The 19,803-nt window shown below is 35.7% G+C and overlaps 1 protein-coding gene across 1 annotated transcript in view; it reads left to right on the top strand.

Moving 5' to 3' along the window:
• The window catches only part of Rpp25 (ribonuclease P protein subunit Rpp25), a 70,439-nt gene extending 50,845 nt beyond the window's left edge, over window positions 1-19,594 (top strand). Inside the window, exons 5-6 of the mRNA XM_090383058.1 lie at window positions 5,010-5,126; window positions 19,399-19,594. Of these exons, the coding sequence (XP_090239184.1) occupies window positions 5,010-5,126; window positions 19,399-19,594 (313 nt within the window). The remainder of the gene's footprint in view (window positions 1-5,009; window positions 5,127-19,398) is intronic.
• The last annotated feature ends 209 nt before the right edge of the window (window positions 19,595-19,803 follow it).

Below are 19,803 nucleotides of genomic sequence, written 5' to 3'. Positions count from 1 at the left end.
GAAAACATTTAATGGAAGTTTCTCAAGTGTTATAAAGAAGGATTATAAGAAGATAAATGGAGTAAATGTAGATCTGATCATTTCATTTTAAAAGAAAAAAGTGATATTGTAAGTTGGCAAATAAGATATATAAGAGCTATTCATTAATACAGAGAAACTTTACATGAATGAAATGTATCTTAATACGTTCATTACCACCTATGTTAAAGAGAAAGACAAAGTAAAAGTCTAGAATTCTAGAATTCAAACACTTACTTTTGGACTGAGATCTGTAAATCAGAACAAAACTCAAATTTTATCGAAAGTTTATTCTATGTACATAAACTAGCTTCCAGTTGGTTCAATAATTGTTATTAATGAAACCATAAATGCAGCAACAGTCTATTGTGGCATTTTGAACAATTCTGTCTTACCTGCAGTAATAATTCAGACACAGCATGGGTTTGTTAAGGGAAAGTCTTGTCTGGCAAATTTGATTAGATACTATAATGTGGTTACAAAGGAACTAGATGCAAAAAATAACTTTGATATCATATACTTGTATTTCAGGAAAGCTTTTGATACTGTTGCACATGGGAGACTAATGTACAAATTGGAGCAGTATGGTATTAAGTGCAAGTTGCTACAATGGATAAAAGGTTGGTAAGTGGGAGAAGACAGATAGTGGTAATCAATGGACACTGCTCTTTGCTTATGTTATTAGTTGAGTCCTCCAAGGTTCAGTGTTGGGCTCACTGTTGTTTTGTATATTTATCAATGATATTGATTAAGGTATATCAGGCTTAATATCCAAGTTTGCAGATGATACTAAGGTTGGCAGGGTTGTTAATGACAGTAATGGGCAGTGTACTACTGCAACAGGATCTAGAAAAGTTGGGCAGATGGGCTGAGAGATGGCAACTGAAGTTTCACATTCACAAATGCAAAGTTCTGTATATGAGTAGAAGTAACTCCAGAGAAATGTACCAACTGTGTGGTACTACACTCAGTCTGCTAGAAAATTAGTATTAGTATTAGTAACGGCCGCATGGTGCAAGAAAGCCTATGGCTTATGCTGCACCGGCCAAAAAAAAAAAAAAAAAAAAAAAAATCCGAACAAAACAATGATAAAAACAAAAAATAAATAACTAAATAAATAAATAAAATAAATAACTAAATAATAATAATTAATAAATAAAAAAAAATAAAAAATAAATAAAAAGGAAATTAAACCTATCATCCTATGCGCTTCCCTTACCCGAAAGTACTATCCAGATGACCTTTGAATTTCCCCAAACTGTCGGCCTCTACCACCCATGAAAGCAACTTATTCCAGTAATTTATAACTCGCTGGCTAAAATAAAACTTCCTGCAGTCCAATCTAAACATTTCCCCCCGTAACTTGAATTTATGTCCCCTAGTTCTAGCATCATTTATAATCTTGAAAATTTTGTCCTCATTCATTTTACTGATGCCTCTCAGAGCCTTAAACACCTCAATCAAATCTCCTCTAAGGTGTCTAGTTTCCAAACTCTGCAACCCACATATTCGAAGTCTTTCTTCATAAGGACGCCCTTTTGCCGATCTCACCAGGCGAGTTACCCTTCTTTGCACCCTTTCAAGAAGCTCGATGTCTTTCTTTAGGTGCGGTCTCCATACTTGAACACAGTATTCCAAGTGTGGTCTAACATAAGCCTTATATAATGGGATTATCACGTCCCTATCTCTACTTGCAAAAGTTCGATAGATCATCGATAGGACACCATGGGCCTTCCTTGCAACCTGTTTACAATGCTCAGAGAATTTCATGTCTGACCGTATCGTAACACCCAAGTCCCTTTCCTCCAGTACTGGGTTTAGTTGAACTCCACCAAGTGAATAAGTTTTTTTGGGATTACTGTTTCCCAGGTGTAATACCTTACACTTTGTTGGATTAAAGCACAGCTGCCATTTTTCTGACCATTCCTGATGTCTATCTAGGTCTCTCTGAAGAAGCTCAGCTTGACAGTGATCATTAACTACTCTACCAATTTTAACATCATCTGCAAATTTAGACATCACACCCTCTATCACTTCATCAATGTCGTTTATGAAAATTAAAAACAAGTCATCCTAATACTGATCCTTGGGGAACCCCACTTCTTACATCAACCCAATCTGAGGAATATCCATTTATCACAACCCTCTGCCTCCTGCCCCATTTGCATATAACATCATCTAAGGATTTTCCCAGTGATTCCAACCTGTTCCAGCTTATAAAGCAACCGCTCATGTGGGACTGAGTCAAAAGCTTTGCTGAAATCTAAATAACAATGTCAAAATTATTCATTAAGTCCAGCTCATGAGTGACCCTTTCAAAATAGCGAACCAGATTTGTTAAACATGGTTTTCCCTTTACAAAACCATGCTTGAGTATCCTTTAGAATTTCAATTCTATTCAAATGATCCTGAATTCCACCCTTGATCATTGCCTCCATGATTTTCCCTACCACTGAAGTCAGATTGACAGGTCGATAATTTCCCACTTCATCTTAGAACCACCCTTATGTATGGGAGATACATTGGCACTTTTCCAATCCAATGGAATCTCCCTAGAGTCTAGTGATGCTCGCATAATTAGCCTCAATGGTTCAATGCACTCAGTTGCCGCCTCCCTTAAGATTATAGGGTATATTCCATCAACTCCAGGAGCCTTATTGGCCTGTATATGCCCTTCTCTGGGCAACAAATGAAAAAGACCTGGGAGTAATTGGCAGTCAGATATGAAGTTTTCTGAGCAGTGCAGCCAGAGCAGGTCATGGGGTATTGTCAGTGATATACAGGAATTTTGCTAGTAGGGATAAGGAGGTAATTATCCCTTTGTATAAGAAAATGGTTAGGCCATGCCTAACCATTTTCTTGCATCATATGCCTCTACTACTACCTGCATTGTGAGAATTCTTTTTAGAGGGGTTGTATTGATATCAGTGTGTCACAAAGCATAGTCGGTACAACCATGGTTTGAGATGAATAATGTGGTGAACCTGCTAGAGCCAAGATCAGAATCCAGAAAGCCTTTGAGATATTTTGGAACAACAGCTGAGAGCTAGAACAAGGCATCCTAGTTCAAGCAGAGAACTATCTGCAGCCTCAAAGGGGTGTAGCAAGGTTCCAGTTGGCACCTCCGTAGCCGGGTGGGCAGGAGCAGCAGTGCGTAGCACACGCTTCTTGATTAGACCGGGGTTCGAGCCCATGACCACCAAATACTGAGGATGCAGAAAGGTCAGGGAATGACCACCTTATATCCTCGGAGCAATATGGCCTTAGTTGCTAATGCTCCTAAAAACCAAATAACAACAACAACAAGGTTCCAGTTTCCATATATCAGAGGTTTGTAAAAGTACTCCAGAGGATGTCATTAAAACTCATGGAGGTCGTACCTACCCAATATTAAAAATTTATTATTATTTTTTTAACAATGTTTTTTGTTCTTCCAGTATATTAGTATTAGTAGCAGCAAATGATGCAAAAAAGCAAGCTTACACAACATCAGTAAAAAAAAACCTTCCCACATCATTCCATACCGACCAATAGTTTATCTAGTTCTTCCTTGAATTTATTCAAATGATCCACTTCCACAACAACAGATGGAAGTTTGTTTTGTGCAAACACTGAGACAACTGCTAACTAAAGACAAACTTCTGCACATCTATCCTGCAACCATCCTTCCTCAATTTGAATTTATGTCCCTCATTGTGTATAATCTGAGCAAGGGGAAGGATTCCATTAGCATCGAGCTTGCTCAAACCATCCAAAGCCTTAAACATCTTGATCAGATTACTTTGCGAGTGCCTAATCTCCAGAAGCTGCAATTTGCAGAACTGAAGCCTTTCTTGGTAGGAGCACCCCTTTGTTCCTTTCACCAATCTTGTTGCCCTTCTCTGCACCCATTCCAGTAGCTTTACATCCTTCCTCCAGACTTGTATGCAGTACTCAAAATTTGGCCTGACCATTGCCTTATACATTGGGATAATCACCTCCTTATCCCTGCTGGCAAAATCCCTGTCCGTCATTGGCAAAACATTAGCTGTTCTGGCAGCCAGTCTGTACTGTTAATGACCCTAAGTCATTTTCATTTTCCATTACCCTGAGTGTAGTTCCACACAGGTCTAATGTTCATTTGGGATAACTGTTGCCCATATGAAGTACCTTACATTTATCAATTTTAACATTGATAAATGCAATTGAAATTGCCATTTCTCAGCCCATATGCCTAATTTTTCTAGATAGTTTTTAGAGGGCGTTATGTATTATTATTGTCTTAAAACTTTTGAGAGGTTTTACACCGAATTCCAATTGTATTAATATAAATTTGGAATGGAACGACAGAATATTTTCAGACACCTTTGTGTCAAAACCTAGAGAATGGTTTCTGAATTACTATGGCTTTTGGCAACTTTCTCAACTTTTTCAGCTTTCCCATGGTCTACTTTAGTAGACCATGGGGCACCACACCATATTCCCTAATTTAGACAAATCACCAGAAAAAATATGCATACATATTTTTTACATTTTACTGTGTATAAATATTACATTAGTTTAGCTTAAAAGCAATCCAGAAAATGAACTATATAATATTTCACTCAGACAATGCTTGTAATAATACACAAACGATGTACTATTGTCTGTGTATTATTACAATTATGCTTGTAATACACAGACAATGCTTGTAAATAAATTATATAAAAATTTATTCCTCAGCATGGCATTCCAAGTGATGAGTATCCACAGAGCACCAGTTGAGAAAAACACTGATGTAGAGTGCACTTTTGAATGCAAAATGTACGAAATGCACATTTTAACAGATTATTACATTGCTAAACTATGCTTGAAGTTTCATTCCTAAGCATGTTTACCTGATAACATGCACATAATTTTCTTTTATAACCTCCTCCATATAAATGTTATTATTGTCTTAGCATAGTGAAATGATAGTTCAATGATTTTATCCAAAACAGATTGGCAAAGGTAGTGAAAGTTTACTTTTGCAGGACTGAAGAAATATGGGAACCAAAATTGGAAGAACTAGACAAATTGAAAGTCTCAAGAGAAGTTCCTGCCATTTATATTCTTTTATGCAAAGATCCATTAGATTCAAGTGTAGATGGGTAAGAATAATGTATTATGAAGAACTTAATTTTCTTATCCTGATAGTATTCTTTTTAACAGTTCCTCTGTTGATGATGCAAAAAATAACTTTCAGACATATTCTCTTTCCATATAAGAGTAATTATAAAATAAGAGCCATTATTAACTTGGCAAAGTTAAACCAAAATAGTTTATATATGAATTGAAATGGCTTCTGCATATACAAGTTGATTCTGCATATACAAATTAAGCTAATATTTCATGTTTCTTGCAATAATACAAATGTTCTAGAGACATTTTTTAGATTAAAGCATCGTTAAGTTATAAAATTGTGTGATAAAATTCTGCTCAGCCATAATGTTGGCCACTAAACATAATAAAAGATAAGATAATTTTTCAACGTTCAAATGTTTACAGTTCGTGTTGTCTGTTTAATCATCCAATTATGTTTAATCACATATTAACATTATACTGGATGCAATTTATATTTTTTCATAGGCCTTGAGCATTTTTATGTACTAAGAGGACCTCTTTAGCCTTCATAAAAATAATCCTCATAAAATAGGGTATTACATTTTATATGTATTTGTCTCCTTTTCTAAAACTGCATTTAGGTATTCCTAAGGCTCTTTCAGCCTGATTTTTTGCCTCCATTTTGATATCATTTTTAATCATGGATGGTGTTCTATTGTTTTGGCCAATTCTAACTTACTATATCATAGCCATTTACTAATTATGTCCCAGTGGTGGATCCAGAAAAATATTGACAGGAGCATCACCATTTTATGCACTAGAATGGCGATCACATTAGCATCAGTGTTGCCAACTCTAGTCAGTTGAAAATAGCTGAGCCAAAATGCAAAAATAGATAAAATCCTATGTTTAACAACGAAAAAAAAAAAAAAAAAACTTTTTTGTAGCTAAAGGGAATTTAAACGATCAGTGTATATTTTCCGAAAAACAACAGGGGGGCCATGTGCCCTGGTGCCCCTACCCTGAATCTGCCACTGATTATGTCTGATGATAATGTCCTAAATTTCTTCAATCTAAAGCTCAATCCTCCAGAACCCATTGCATGATATTTTCACTAGCAAAACAAACCACTTCCTTTGAATATTGCAGTTCTCCTAAATAGACTGAAATCATCACTTAACTTGTTAGGTTACATTTTGTTTCTCAAAGATAGATGTAATCAAAATTAAATTGATAATACAGTCGGTCCTCGTATAACACGTGTTTTGCATTACACGAATTCGATCATACACGATTTATAAATAGGGGAACGTTATCTTATATAACACGAACCGAATTCGCTTATACACGATTCGCCTTTGTGTTTTACAAGAAATGGCAGTCGAATGCGGAATCACCCCCAACTGAACGCAACACGATAGGAACGAAGAAGATTCTGAAAATGTATTTATGTGTTTTATATCAGTGAAGGGGAAACACATTTCACCATAATAACGTAAAAACCAACACAATTTTCAGCTATCGATATAATCGCAAAATGCAATTAGATGGAGTTTACTACCAGTTTATAACAGATTCCACTAGCAGAAACTCAACTGGAAATTGTTTTTTATTGTTTTATGGTAGTAACCCCCAGAAATGTACTTTAGTAAAATGTGAGGTGTTAATTAATAGTGTATCTCGGCCTTTACGGTGTTATTCATTCAATTGCTACACGCGCGCAGCTTTGTTTATGTGTATCAAGCGTGCCTCCTCATTGTGTAATTGTGCTTTATTCCCTAAAAATGAGTAAAATACTTAAAAGGTGTGAAAAGGAAGCGTCCTGGCTAAGACACTGCAGATTCAGAGAGAAAAAAAAAAAAAGCAATATCGATAAACAGAGGCGGACTGGGTCAAAAATTCTTACCTGGGAAAATTTATAGTGGCCTCATACTACAGTTTATGGCCAAAATCACACCGGCCTCCGGCCCACCGTGGTTTCCCCCGTAAGGCTTATGGCCAGTCCGCTTCTGTCGATAGAGAAAAAATATGAAATTGTGAAACGTTTTGAGCGAAATGAAAGACCACGTGATATTGCACGTGCTACAGACCTAAATGAGGCAACGCCGAGAATTACAAAGAATGCGGAGAAAATAAAAACAACTTTCATAGCGGGAACAACTCAGTGTAATTAAAATCCATTAGATTAAGACACAAAGAATTGGAAGAGATGGAACGGCTGTCATCTGTTTGGATAGAAAAATCGAACAAAAAGCAAGTTTGCTTACGATAGAAGCAAAAGCATTAGCAATATTTTATTACGACTTACGTATTATAATTTATACTTACGTATCATAAAATACATAAGTATTTTATTACGACTATTTTATTTAATATAATAAATTTTTTACGAATAAAATACGTATTTTATTCGTAAAAAATACTTTTTTAGTATTAAAAAATACTAAAAATACTTTATTATAATATAATATTATTTTTATTACGTATTTTAATCGTTATAAAATACGTAAGCATTTTATAACGATTAAAATTACCCAATTATTTATTGTGTTTGGTAATGTTTTGGTTCCAAATGTGTGTTCAATCTTGGGTGGTCGGCACCTAACCCTACTTTTCCCATAGGGCCTGTTGTTTATATTGCACGATTTTGCATTGCACGAGGGTTTCTAGGAACGCAACTATCGTGCTATACGAGGACAGACTGTATATTCTTTAAATATATTAACATTTACTCCTTAATGGTTTTTGTTTCTTTACAAATATGGACTCTGCAGCCCTCCAATCTAAAATGCTGTGCTTCCACTGAGTCTTGAATTCTGGGCAAATCTTTCTAGAACAAAGATGAAAAATGGTTGAAAGAACTTTAATCAGCTTGAACAATATATAATAATAATAATAGACCCTATCTTACAGATTTAGTATTAGATTTTTACAGTTGCATTGCTTTATAGTTTTGAAATTATGTGACTGTACGGCGTACTGGTACCTTTATCAACAGTGACGTGTGACATTTGGATGCAGTGCACTTCGAAATTTGTAATATTCCTTAAATTTTTTTTTTCACGTTTACCTACTATTCAAATAAGCTTAAAATTATTTAACTAAATTTGCATTTTTCACTGTCTATTGTTAAAATATTTTCTATATAAAACTGTATAACCATTTTTATAATTCTAAATTACTGTCGGACTGTTTAACGAAGACCTTTTATAACGAATTATTTTGAATTCCCCTTGGAAGTTACATTTAAAATACTTTCCGTTGAGTGAGAAAATTTTCACTTAGCGAACAGATTAGGAGAGAATTAATTCGGTATGCACTGTTCGCACTTCTGGCAATTAGCGCTGCTGTGCGAATTAAGAGAGCTAAAGGGATTGCCATTCTACAACTTAGTAGTACCTGGTAAAACCTATCCGACCACCTGTCCCACATACGGAGACTCTTGCTGGTCAGCAGTGAGCAGATCAAGGGGTATTCCCAATGGGCTCTGGTCCACCTTCTACAGCAGTGGTGTCCAAACTTTTCCCCTACAGGGGCCATATTAAAAAAAAAAATTCGAAGTTAGATTTCTTTAGTGTGTTACATTTTCCATATCTTGTTGCATGTAAAATTGAAAATATTCGAAAATTTTATTAAGTACAATACACAATTACATTTACTGAACAAAACATTTAATGAGATCTGTTGTTTCGCAGAAGTGCGTTATATACATTTTTCCGTAAATTTTCCCTATCTCTGTTTACATGGTCGCAGTACACGAATATCCGAATGACACCGACATTTTGGACAGGTTCAAAAAAAAGAAAAGAAAAATTTCAGATTTAAAAACTAGTGACAATATCGATGACAAGAGAAGGAAAATGAGGACAACAAAGGTATTGAACCTTCTAAACATGAAATGTTGGCTTTCGGTGAAAATAAAGTTAAAAATTTTCAATTAAGTTACAGTTAAACGAAAGAGATACAATTCGGGGATTTCTGGAAAATCTAATTGAAAAGAAGCATTTGATGGATGCTCTGAGTACGATACCAATTTCATCGAGTGAATGTGAACAATGATTTTCCCAAATGAATCTGATCGTCAGCCCAACCAGAGTTTCTTTGATGACAAAAACAGTTTCTTCACTACTGTTTCTTAAAATTGTAGGCCCACCGCTGACCCGCTTTGATCCAGCAAAATATGTCGATTCGTGGCTGCTTCGGAAACATCATTCAGCAACAGACAAACAAGAAAAGAAGTCAGCATAGTGTGTTGGATGACAACTCAATAAAAATTTGGAATATTCTACAAAAACTTTATTATGAAATTATTTTTACTTATTATTTTTAGGGACCATAGTCTAATGAAGGACCCTTATAATGTCACTCAGTTGTCTATCTGTCTGTCACAGCATTGTATCTCTGGAACCACTCAACCTATTGACTTGAAATTTTGCATGGGTTTGTAGATCATGTGGGCCAGCATAACGCCATATTGATTGTTGACAAAAATTTGTCTGAGAAGGGGGGGGGGGCAAAATGTTGTCGACAACCTTAGCTTATTATACACTGTTTTAAACCTACTCATTGGCAACGAGTAGGTTTAAAATATAATTTTAAAATATTTTAAAAATTAAAAATGGTCGCGCCAGACAGGAAAATGTAATTTTCGTGTCTCCCCCCGTTTCCGTTGCTAATGGAGCTAAAAATTTAAAAATCACATTAGCTATGTGCTATTCGATGCTTATCAAGGGAAAACTATTCTGATTGAAATCTATCATTTACTTTTTGTGTTAAAATTAAAAAAACAATTTTCCCTATCTCTGTTTACATGGTCGCAGTACATGAATATCCGAGTGACACCGACATTTTGGACAGTTTCAAAAAAAAGAAGCCATTCACAAAAAAATAAAGGCAAGAAAAGTCCTTGTCATTCACAACAACTGGAAAGACTCAACTAGACGTTTTCGTTAGATCTTAATTTTAGGCCAGGCCTGGGTACTAGAAACTTTTTCAGTTACTATAAAGCTCTATTGGAGATACTACACTAACGACCATTCGTGACTAAGGACCCTTCATCCTCAGTGCCGGGCACTCAGTAGTTGACCGATTTATTTATTTTTTTTATTATATATACTTGAATAATAAATTTATGCTCAACAAACTGTGTTAATATACTAAATTTGTTGTCCTTGTTCCCAAAAAAGTAACAATATCAGAAAAAAAAAATTTTTTTTAGAGTACTTTTCATATCCTTTAGCTTTTCAATTTTTACTGATAGCAAAGAATGAGTGCTGGCACCTATTTTTTTAAAAAAAAAAAGCAAAAAAAAAAAATATATATATATATATATGTATATAAATAAATAAATTTGCTATTAGATATTTACTTCCCTTACAGAACTGAGGAGTGCACAGAAAACAATGACTGAAAAGGAAAAAGATTTCTGTTAGCAAGAAAATATACCATGTAATTTCAAAATTATAAAGCAATGTAACTGTAAATACTCTAATCTTCTTATACTACTGATGAAATCCAAAGATAAGGGAACATAATGTTATAGCTGTTATTATTATATATACAGAGTCCAGTCGCAATATTATGACAACCCCCCCCCCCCCAATGTAAACATCACACACACGCCTAGTGAATCATACAGCGCATGTGTCAAGTACGACATCCGTGAACACAGTAACAGCCTCTGTCATGGGCTGTTACTAGTGAATCATACAGCGCACGTGTCAAGTACGACATCCGTGAACACATTAACAGCCTCTGTCATGGGCAAAGCACACGATCTATCAGACCTAGAAAAAGGCATGATCATCGGCTATAGGGACGTGTGTCAGCATTTCCAAAACAGCAGATTTTGTGAAATGCTCACGTGTTGCAGTGGTGAAAGTGTATCAAGACTGGATGAATGGGACAGTTTTGACAACTCAACATTCCAATTGTGGAGCCCAATGTGCCATTGATCCCAGAGGTGAACGTCGACTGAAATAGTTGGTCAGGACCGATTAGTGCGCTACTGTTGCTCAACTGGCCATCCAAATGAACTGTGAGGCCACCAGAAAGGTCTCTAACATGACAGTGCAGCGAACCCTGTTGTGCAATGCTGACGGCCGTTCATCGCAAATAATGCTGTCAGTTTGCACAGCAATACTGACACTGGACCCTGGCCAAGTGGCAATGGGTAGCCTTCTCAGATGAGTCACGGTTACTGCTACACCGAGTTGATGGACAGTGGCATATTAGAAGCTTAAGTTCTGCAAATTACAGTGGCTGGAGACTAGGCACCTGCGCTGTGATCTGATTGAGATGTATAAGGCCTTCAATGGGTTGAGCACGCTGAATTCTGATGGAATCCTTCCACTTGTTCAGATTACGAACCTAAGGGAGCATAAATTCAAATTAAGAAAAGACAGATGTAGAATAGATGTGCAGAAATTTGCCTTTAGCCAGCGGGTGGTTAATTGCTGGAACAAACTTCCATCTGTCGTTGTGGAAGTTGATAGGTTGAATAAATTTAAGGAGGAACTTTACAGGCATTTGGAGGGAATGGTGTGTTTTTTTTTTTTTTTTTGGCTGATGCTGCGCTGCATAAACTCATACACTTGCTTTCTTGCATCACATGCCACTACTACTACTACTACAACATAGGTCCATAAGACGTACTATATAATATTGGTGTAAATATACCATAGTTTAACTACATGTAGTAGTGTAAAGGCATTGTTTGATTTTATCTCATATTGTGGCTACCTTCACAATGAGGTACCAGGTATTGCACCACTTCGAATAAACAATGCTTCCCTAATAGAGGAGACACCCACCGATGAATGAGCCAGCAAGCTCTGAAACGCGTCTGGGTGGTGGTGGTGCCCAGTGAGAATAAATAACAGTAGTTTCCTCTATTAGAGAAGCTTTGTTTATTCAAACTAGTGCAATACCTGGGATCTCGTTCTGAAGGTAGCCACAATATGAGATAAAATCAAGCGATGCATTTATGTAGTTAAACTTATGGGTAAACTATGGTGTATTTACACTAATATTATATAGTTAATTTCAACCCATAACATATTATGCCTTGTGCATTTAGTCTTCAAAATAAGACATGTACATATGAATCAAACTCGTCTTTTCAGTGACTGACAACAAAACAGTTGATTTAAAAGGCCTAAAGGGTGGCAAACACCCTTGACGTGCCCCTGGTGAAAAGCATCATTTCATCTGTATCTCATATTGTGCTCGTCCTTCATGAGTTACCACTAACAGGCATACCTCGGTTAACGTTACCTCTGATAACGAAGCTTCGATATAACGAAGTCGGCAATTTCAAGCCCCATTTAACATAAAAAAAAAATTCCAGTTTAATCACCTGAAATCTAAACAAACTGAAGAAATTACGGAAACCTTTGGGGCTTCTCGTGGTTGGTTCGAGAAATTTAAAAAACGGGCCAGGATTCATAGTGTAAAATTAACAGGAGAAGCTGCAAATAAGTTTCCAGAAAAACTAAAGGAAATAATTGAACGTGAAAATTTTCCACCAAATTCGGTGTTCAGCGTTGACGAAAACGGTTTGTTCTGGAAACGGCTACCAACAAAAAGCTTCATTTCTATTGAAGAAAAATCAGCTGCTGGGTTCAAAGCAGCCAAAGACCGTTTAACGTTACTCTTTGGATCAAATGCCTCTGGCGATTATAAATTAAAATTGTTATTAGTTTACCATTCAGAAAATCCGAGGGCATTAAAAGGTAACATAAAAATGAATTTACCTGTAATATGGAAAGCAAATAGAAAAGCTTGGGTTACCAAGAGTTATTTACTGATTGGTTTGTTAACCACTTTTGTCCTGAAGTAAAACGGTATTGTCAAAAAAACAACTTTGAAGAAAAAGCTCTTTTGTTGTTAGACAATGCTCCGGGACATCCTACTGATCTTCACACATTGGACACATGCATTCCTGTCAAAGTTGTGTTTCTTCCAGCAAACACAACTTCCCTGATTCAGCCATTGGATCAGGGAGTAATAGCATCATTTCAAGCTTATTATCTGCGTCGAACATTAAGCAATTTAACTGAACTAGAGGATAAAGAGGAAATTACAGTTAAAACTTTTTGGAAAAACTACACCATTAAAAACGCAATTGAAAACATTGATAGTTCTTGGAAAGAAGTCACTAAGAAATGCTTAAATGGAGTCTGGCGCAAAATATGGCCGGAAGTTGTACTAGAAGAAGAAAATAACATCCAAGAAATTAGAAATGAAGTTATCCAGATGGCTCAATCAATAGGTTTCGAAAATGTCGATGAAGAGGATGTTAGAAATTTATTGAATGCAGAAGATGATGGTTTTTCAGTGGAAGATTTAGAAAAACCTTGTTAGCAACGAAGACGAAGTTAAAGAAGTTCCTGCCGAAAAAGTGTTAACAACCAAAGATTTAAAAAGGTGCTTAAATGACATTGAAAACGTTTTAAATTTTTTTAGTGAAAATGATCCTGATTTAGGAAGAAGTTTTATTGTTAAGCGATCAGTGTTAAATGCAATAACTCCGTATAGGCAATTGTTAAATGAAAGAGAAAAAAAAGCATAAGCAATCAACTTTAGACTCATATTTTAAAATGAGATTTCACTTTGTATGTAAGTTGACTGTTTATTTAATAAAACTTTTCTTTGTTCGAAAAAAAAGCTTTTCATTTTCTTTAAGTGGGAACGTATCTCTATTCTGGCCATAGTATTTTTACCTCTGAAAACGAAGTTTCGCTTAACGAAGTAATTTCGTGGAACGCATCCTATTCGTTATTCGAGGTATGCCTGTATTTTCAGTGGGCACCATCACCCAGACAGCACCATTTCAAAGGTAGTTGGCTTTTCATCGGTGGGTGCTTTAGCATTAGTAGAGGCATACAATGCAAGAAAGCAAGCTTATGCAGCATCAGCCAAAAAAAAAATTTCACCCCTCCATTCGTTTCAAATTCTTGTTCAGCTCAGCCTTAAATTTATTTAGGCTGTCAACTTCCACAACAAAAGATAGAAGTCTGTTCCACCAATCAACCACCTTCTGGCTAAAGGCAAATTTCCACACATCTATTCTACAACTCTTTCCTCAGTTTGAATCTGTGACCCCTCAGGTTCTTAATCTGAGCAAGAGGAAGAATCCCAACAGCATTCAGCTTGCTCAAGCTATTCAAGGCCTTATACACCTCAATCAGATCACCTCGCAGGTGCCTACTCTCCAATCACTGCAATTTGCAGAACTTAAGCCTTTCTTGGTAAGAGCACCCCTTTTTTTCCCCTCACCAATCTTGTTGCCCTTCTTTGTACTTGTTCTAGCCACTCTACATCCTTCCTAAAATGAGGCCTCCAGACCTGTACACAGTACTCTAGGTGTGGCCTGACCATTGCCTTGTACAATGGGATAATCACCTCCCTGTCCCTGCTAGCAAAATTCTTGTATATCATTGACAAGACTCCATGAGTTGCCCTGGCAGCCAGTCTGCACTGCTCAGAAAACTTCATATTTGACTGCACAATTACCCCCAGGTCTTTTTCACTTCCTTGAGTGTAGTACCACACAGTTGGTACGTTTCTCTGGGGTTACTTCTACCCATATGTAGTACTTTGCATTTGTCAAGGTTAAACTTAAGTTGCCACTTCTTAGCCCATATGCCCAAATTATCTAGATCCTGTTGCAGTAGCACACTGCCATTACTGTCATTAACAACCTTGCCAACCTTTGTATCATCTTCAAACTTCGACATTAATCCTGATATACCTTCATAAATATCATTGATGAATACACAAAACAGCAGTGGGCCCAGCTCCAAACCCTGGGGAACTCCACTAATAACATTTGCCCACAAAGAGCAGTGTCCATTGATTACCACTCTGTCGTCTCCCACTCAACCATCCTTTTATCCGTTGTAGCAACTTACCCTTAATGTCATACCTCTCCAATTTGTATAGCAGTCTTCCATGTGCAACAGTATCAAAAGCTTTCCTGAAATCCAAGTATATATCAAAATTATTTTTTACATTCAGTTCCTTTGTGAGCATATCGTAGTATCCAATCAAATTGGTCAGACCAGACCTCCCTTTAACAAACCCATGCTGTATCTTAACTATTACTGCAGCATTGTCTAGATCAGTGGTTCGCAGAGTAATCTGAATATATTTGCAATTTTCACCTTATTACGTTGCATGTTTATAAAAGGCCCAGTGCAATATCCGGTATTAACGATGCTTTTATTGTAAAAAAATATAGAAAGCTATTTCTATTTCTTGTCGATGGCCTAGCCTGGGCACGGTGCAGTTCGCAGTTCTTAGGTAAGTGACCAGTGATATTTTTATTTTAACTGTGTGTGCACAGTGTGAATTAATGGCATCAAAGAGCTTGAGTTTGATAACTGTCTTATTTCTTGTTTGGTTTTAGATTCAAATAAAATAACCCCAATGAGTGAGAAAAAACAAGCAAGCATTTTGTGCTTCTTAGGTAATACATCGCGTTGTTATGAGTTGATTAATGAATCAGAACCTCCACAGCCACCGCAAGGCATCATCAGGAAAGACATTAGAACTGGAGGCGAAGAGAAGAAAAAGTTCAAAGTTTCAAGAAAATATGATGCGGACAACTTGAAGTTTGGATTTATTCAAGAACCTGGAAGTGAACTGGATCCATGGCCGCTTTGTATTATATGTTCTGAGCGTTTATCCAATGATGCCATGAAACCTTCGAAACTCAGCAGGCACTTGCAGTCAAAACACACCCAGATTTAGCTAAAAAGCCGGATGAATACTTCCAAAGGATGCGTGAAAATTTGCAAAAGCAAAAAAGTTCATTAGCAACAATAATTGTTGAAGATAAGTCCTTAGTAAAATTTTATTTGATAGCACTTCAAATTGCGAGACGTAAAAAGCCATATACAATTGGAGAAGAATTAATTAAGCCTTGCTTGTTACAAGCCTGTGAAGAGGTTTTGGGGAAACAGGCTGTCCAGAAACTGAAAGGAATTCCTATGTCCGCTAACACTGAAACGCATAATTGAAGACATGGCCAAAGATATTGAAAATCAAGTGATTGCACTTGTGAAAAATTCTACGTTTTATTCAATTCAACTTGACAAATCAACAGACATAACTCACAAGGCAGTTCTTTGTTTTGTGAGGTTTGATTGCCAAGAAGAATTAAAGGAAGAACTCCTCTGTTCGCTAATCTTGTTGGGTAGAACAATAGGCTCTGAAATTTTCAATGCACTTAATGGTTATTTCCTCAAACACAGTATTGAATGGAAGAAATGTGTTGGGATATGTACGGATGGTGCCGCAAGCATGACTCGACATCGTTCAGGAGTTGTTGCAAAAGTGAAAGATGTTGGACACCCAGACATCTTGTTTACTTATTGTATTATACATCATGAGCAACTTGTGGCGAAAAAATTATCTCCAGAACTGCACTCTGATGTAATTAAAATTGTAAACGAAATTCGCCACAAAGTGCTCAATTCTCGAATATTTGAGCACTTTGTGAAGAAATGGGCTCTCAGCATACTCATGTTTTTCGTGCTGAGGTGAGATGGCTGTCAAGGGGCAAAATACTAACCCGATTGTTCGACCTGCGCCACGAAGTCAAGTTATTCTCCCAGCAGCAAAATAATTCGAAGTTCCATGATCTCTTGTCCAACAGTGATTGGCTAGCCAAGCTTGCATACCTGGCAGATATTTTTTCTCTGTTAAACGAGCTGAACACATCCTTGCAAGGACAGCTTACAGACGTGTTCACACTGCGAGGCAAAATGGATGCATTTCAAAGGAAGATATTGCTGTGGCAAACGCATTTGGCTGAAGAAGATTGCAAATATTCCCAAATTTTGATGATTATATGAAACAGGAGGATGTCAACCGACAGGTAATAACTCTTGTTCGGTTGCACTTACAGTCGCTCACTGACTCTTTTGGTCGTTATTACCCAAAGGAAGAGGACCCCAGACACGGAAATATTTGGATAATAGATCCATTTTCAGCGAAAATCGAGGATAGTAATTTGAACATGAAAGAAAAAGAAAGCCTAATCGATCTATCATCCGACGACAGTCTCAAAGGTAAATTCCACTCGTTCCTAACAACATCTAATTTTTGGCTTTCCGTAAAAAGTGAGTGCTGAGTGAAAAGGGCATCAAAATTTTAATTCCATTTGCAACTACATATGTGTGAAAAGACATTATCATCAGTTACAGCAATTAAAAACAAGTACCACTGTCAGCTAGAAATACAAACGGCTCTCCATATTGCAGTAACGTCATTGGAACCAAGAATCCAACAGCTTATTTCAAACAAGCAGCAACAAATGTCACGCTGGATATTTTGCTTTATATAATTAATCCTTTATACACCTCTATATCAAGGTGCACTGATATTTGATAATTGTTAATATTAATTGTTTCTGTTAATTCTTTTTTTAATAAAATGAAATTTAAAATGTTTTTTTGCATTTTTCATAATGAATATATCTGCGTTTATTTATTATACTTTTTTTTTATCATTATAAGGCCATTATATTATTAATTATATTAACATTAATGATATCCAATTTTTTGCAAATAACTTGGAGTGCAAAAACAAGTGTAAGTACCATTTCATATTTAGAATGTTACTTTTATGGAAAAAATCATGGTAGTGGTCCGCAGGATTCAAAATTTTGAGTTCAGTGGTACGTGAGGTGCGAAAGGTTGGCGACCGTGGGTCTAGATGATCCTGCAATGCTTTTTTAACTAGTGACTCCATTATTTTCCCCGGAACACAAGTTAAACTAACAGGTCTATGGTGTATGTACACTGATTATTTTATAGATATAGAATCTTAAAATATTATTCCTTGTTGCATTTAGTTTATTTAAATAAATACGTTACATATGGTACCATTGGTCATGTTAGATAAATATAGTGCGTGACCAAGCTTACTACGTATTTTAGTATTTGTTACTTATTACCACATAACTCGCATCTCTCTTCTCCCATTGGCTGATAAATATCATTAGGAGGAAAATTATTTTAATGTATAGAAAGAGTATTTTCCATTCATTCAATAATGTAATGCTAATTATAGCTTTACAGATATGTAAGCTGGTTAAAGAGCACCTGAATGAACTGATAACTAATTTTAAATTACTTTAGAGCAGAGAGAGAGAGAGAGAGTATGCCCAGTATGTGAATATTGCTAGAAAATTGCATGCAAAATTTTACCTTGGTTATATGGACTTAAATCTGATTTTGTGTGAAATTTAGAGAAGAAAGGAACCATGGAGCTGCTTCAGCTTTTCTCTCATTTTTAATACTACTTTTCCAAGTTAAAAGACAAAAGATTAAAAAATTTTATCAAATACATGTTATGATGCTCTTTTATTTGATCCCATGGTCAGTCCTGTGTAGCAGGGGATCTCACTTATAACACTTTTCTGCTTATAGTGCTCTTCAAGACCAGTCCCAGCAAAAGCCTCTAACAGGAGTTTACTGAATGTACTTTAGTATAGTTTTGCATAATATTTTCATTTTAGTAGGTGATTTCCACGGTTAATCTTCTCCATAAATAGTGATTTACACACACGAAACTAAATAAATAATTCCACAAGACAAGGATAAAATTTTGCAATTGTAATTAAATATTTTTTCATTCAGCTGTACTCAACACTGGGTTATATGTAGCACAGTGTAATTAGCAATAGCAGTTCACACTTGTTATAAGTTTACTGAAAGAAATGCAAAAAAAAAGAGAAATAACATCCATTTCTGCATGAATTACAAGTGTAAATAGCAAATAATATTCGGTGACATACTTTCATATACTTTCATGGCATACTTTCAGTACAATTATACATAACAAACAACATAATGGTTATTTTAATATATTAACTTATAGTTTGTATATATCAAACTGCATGGTAGTAACGACAGCAACAGTGAAACTAAGTTATCTTTTCATCACACGCAAGAAATTTATTGAGTTTCTCCACAGTGCAATTTGTTATCTTCGTTTATTAATTAAATTGACACGTTAACTGTCTATTCAAATGTCTGTCACAACAAACTAGATTACTTATATTTTAAATGATAACTGCAAAAATTCTAAACTGGTGTGGCCACTTCAAACTTGTTTAAATTGAAATTAATGTATTTGGGCCGCTGAATTTAAGTGATCAGTTTTTGCTATACTGGTAGATCTTTGTGTGTCATCTTTTTTTTTCTTTCTTTCCTTGTCAGAGGTGCTATTTTTTAAATATCTTAAAAATGCTGTGTAAATTGAAGTGGTACTTTTTTTTTTCTTTTTTTTTTTTTTAATATATAACAGATATCAAGCTCCAGGATCTTTTGATGCATTTTGGGCAGTAAAAGCACATGAAGAAAAGCAGTCATTTATTCACAAGCGGAAAAGTCGTCCTCAGAATAGGGCCCATGATTGTGTCAGTTCTCGTGATAGGCAAGACATATTTTATAAACGACAGCATAAACAGAAACATACAGATGATAAAAAGCCTCCATTGTGAAGATAAATAATAATAATTTAATATATAACTGTTCCTATAAAAGAACCTTGTATATATGTAATATATAAAAATTTTATTAGTATCTGTGGTGTTTATTTAGTATTTATTAGTAGTGGCAATATAAAGCAAGGTAGCAAAGTCTTATAACAGCACCAAAAAAAAAAAAAAAAAATTGCTCATTGCTTCCGATAATTTATTCAAACTATCCA

The sequence above is a fragment of the Mastigoproctus giganteus genome, chromosome 10, assembly GCF_048544385.1.
Source record: "Mastigoproctus giganteus isolate SK-2022 chromosome 10, ASM4854438v1, whole genome shotgun sequence".
In the NCBI taxonomy this organism is placed as follows: domain Eukaryota; kingdom Metazoa; phylum Arthropoda; class Arachnida; order Uropygi; family Thelyphonidae; genus Mastigoproctus; species Mastigoproctus giganteus.
The sequence above is the reverse complement of the archived record's forward strand: the minus strand, read 5'-3'. Positions and strand labels throughout refer to the sequence as shown.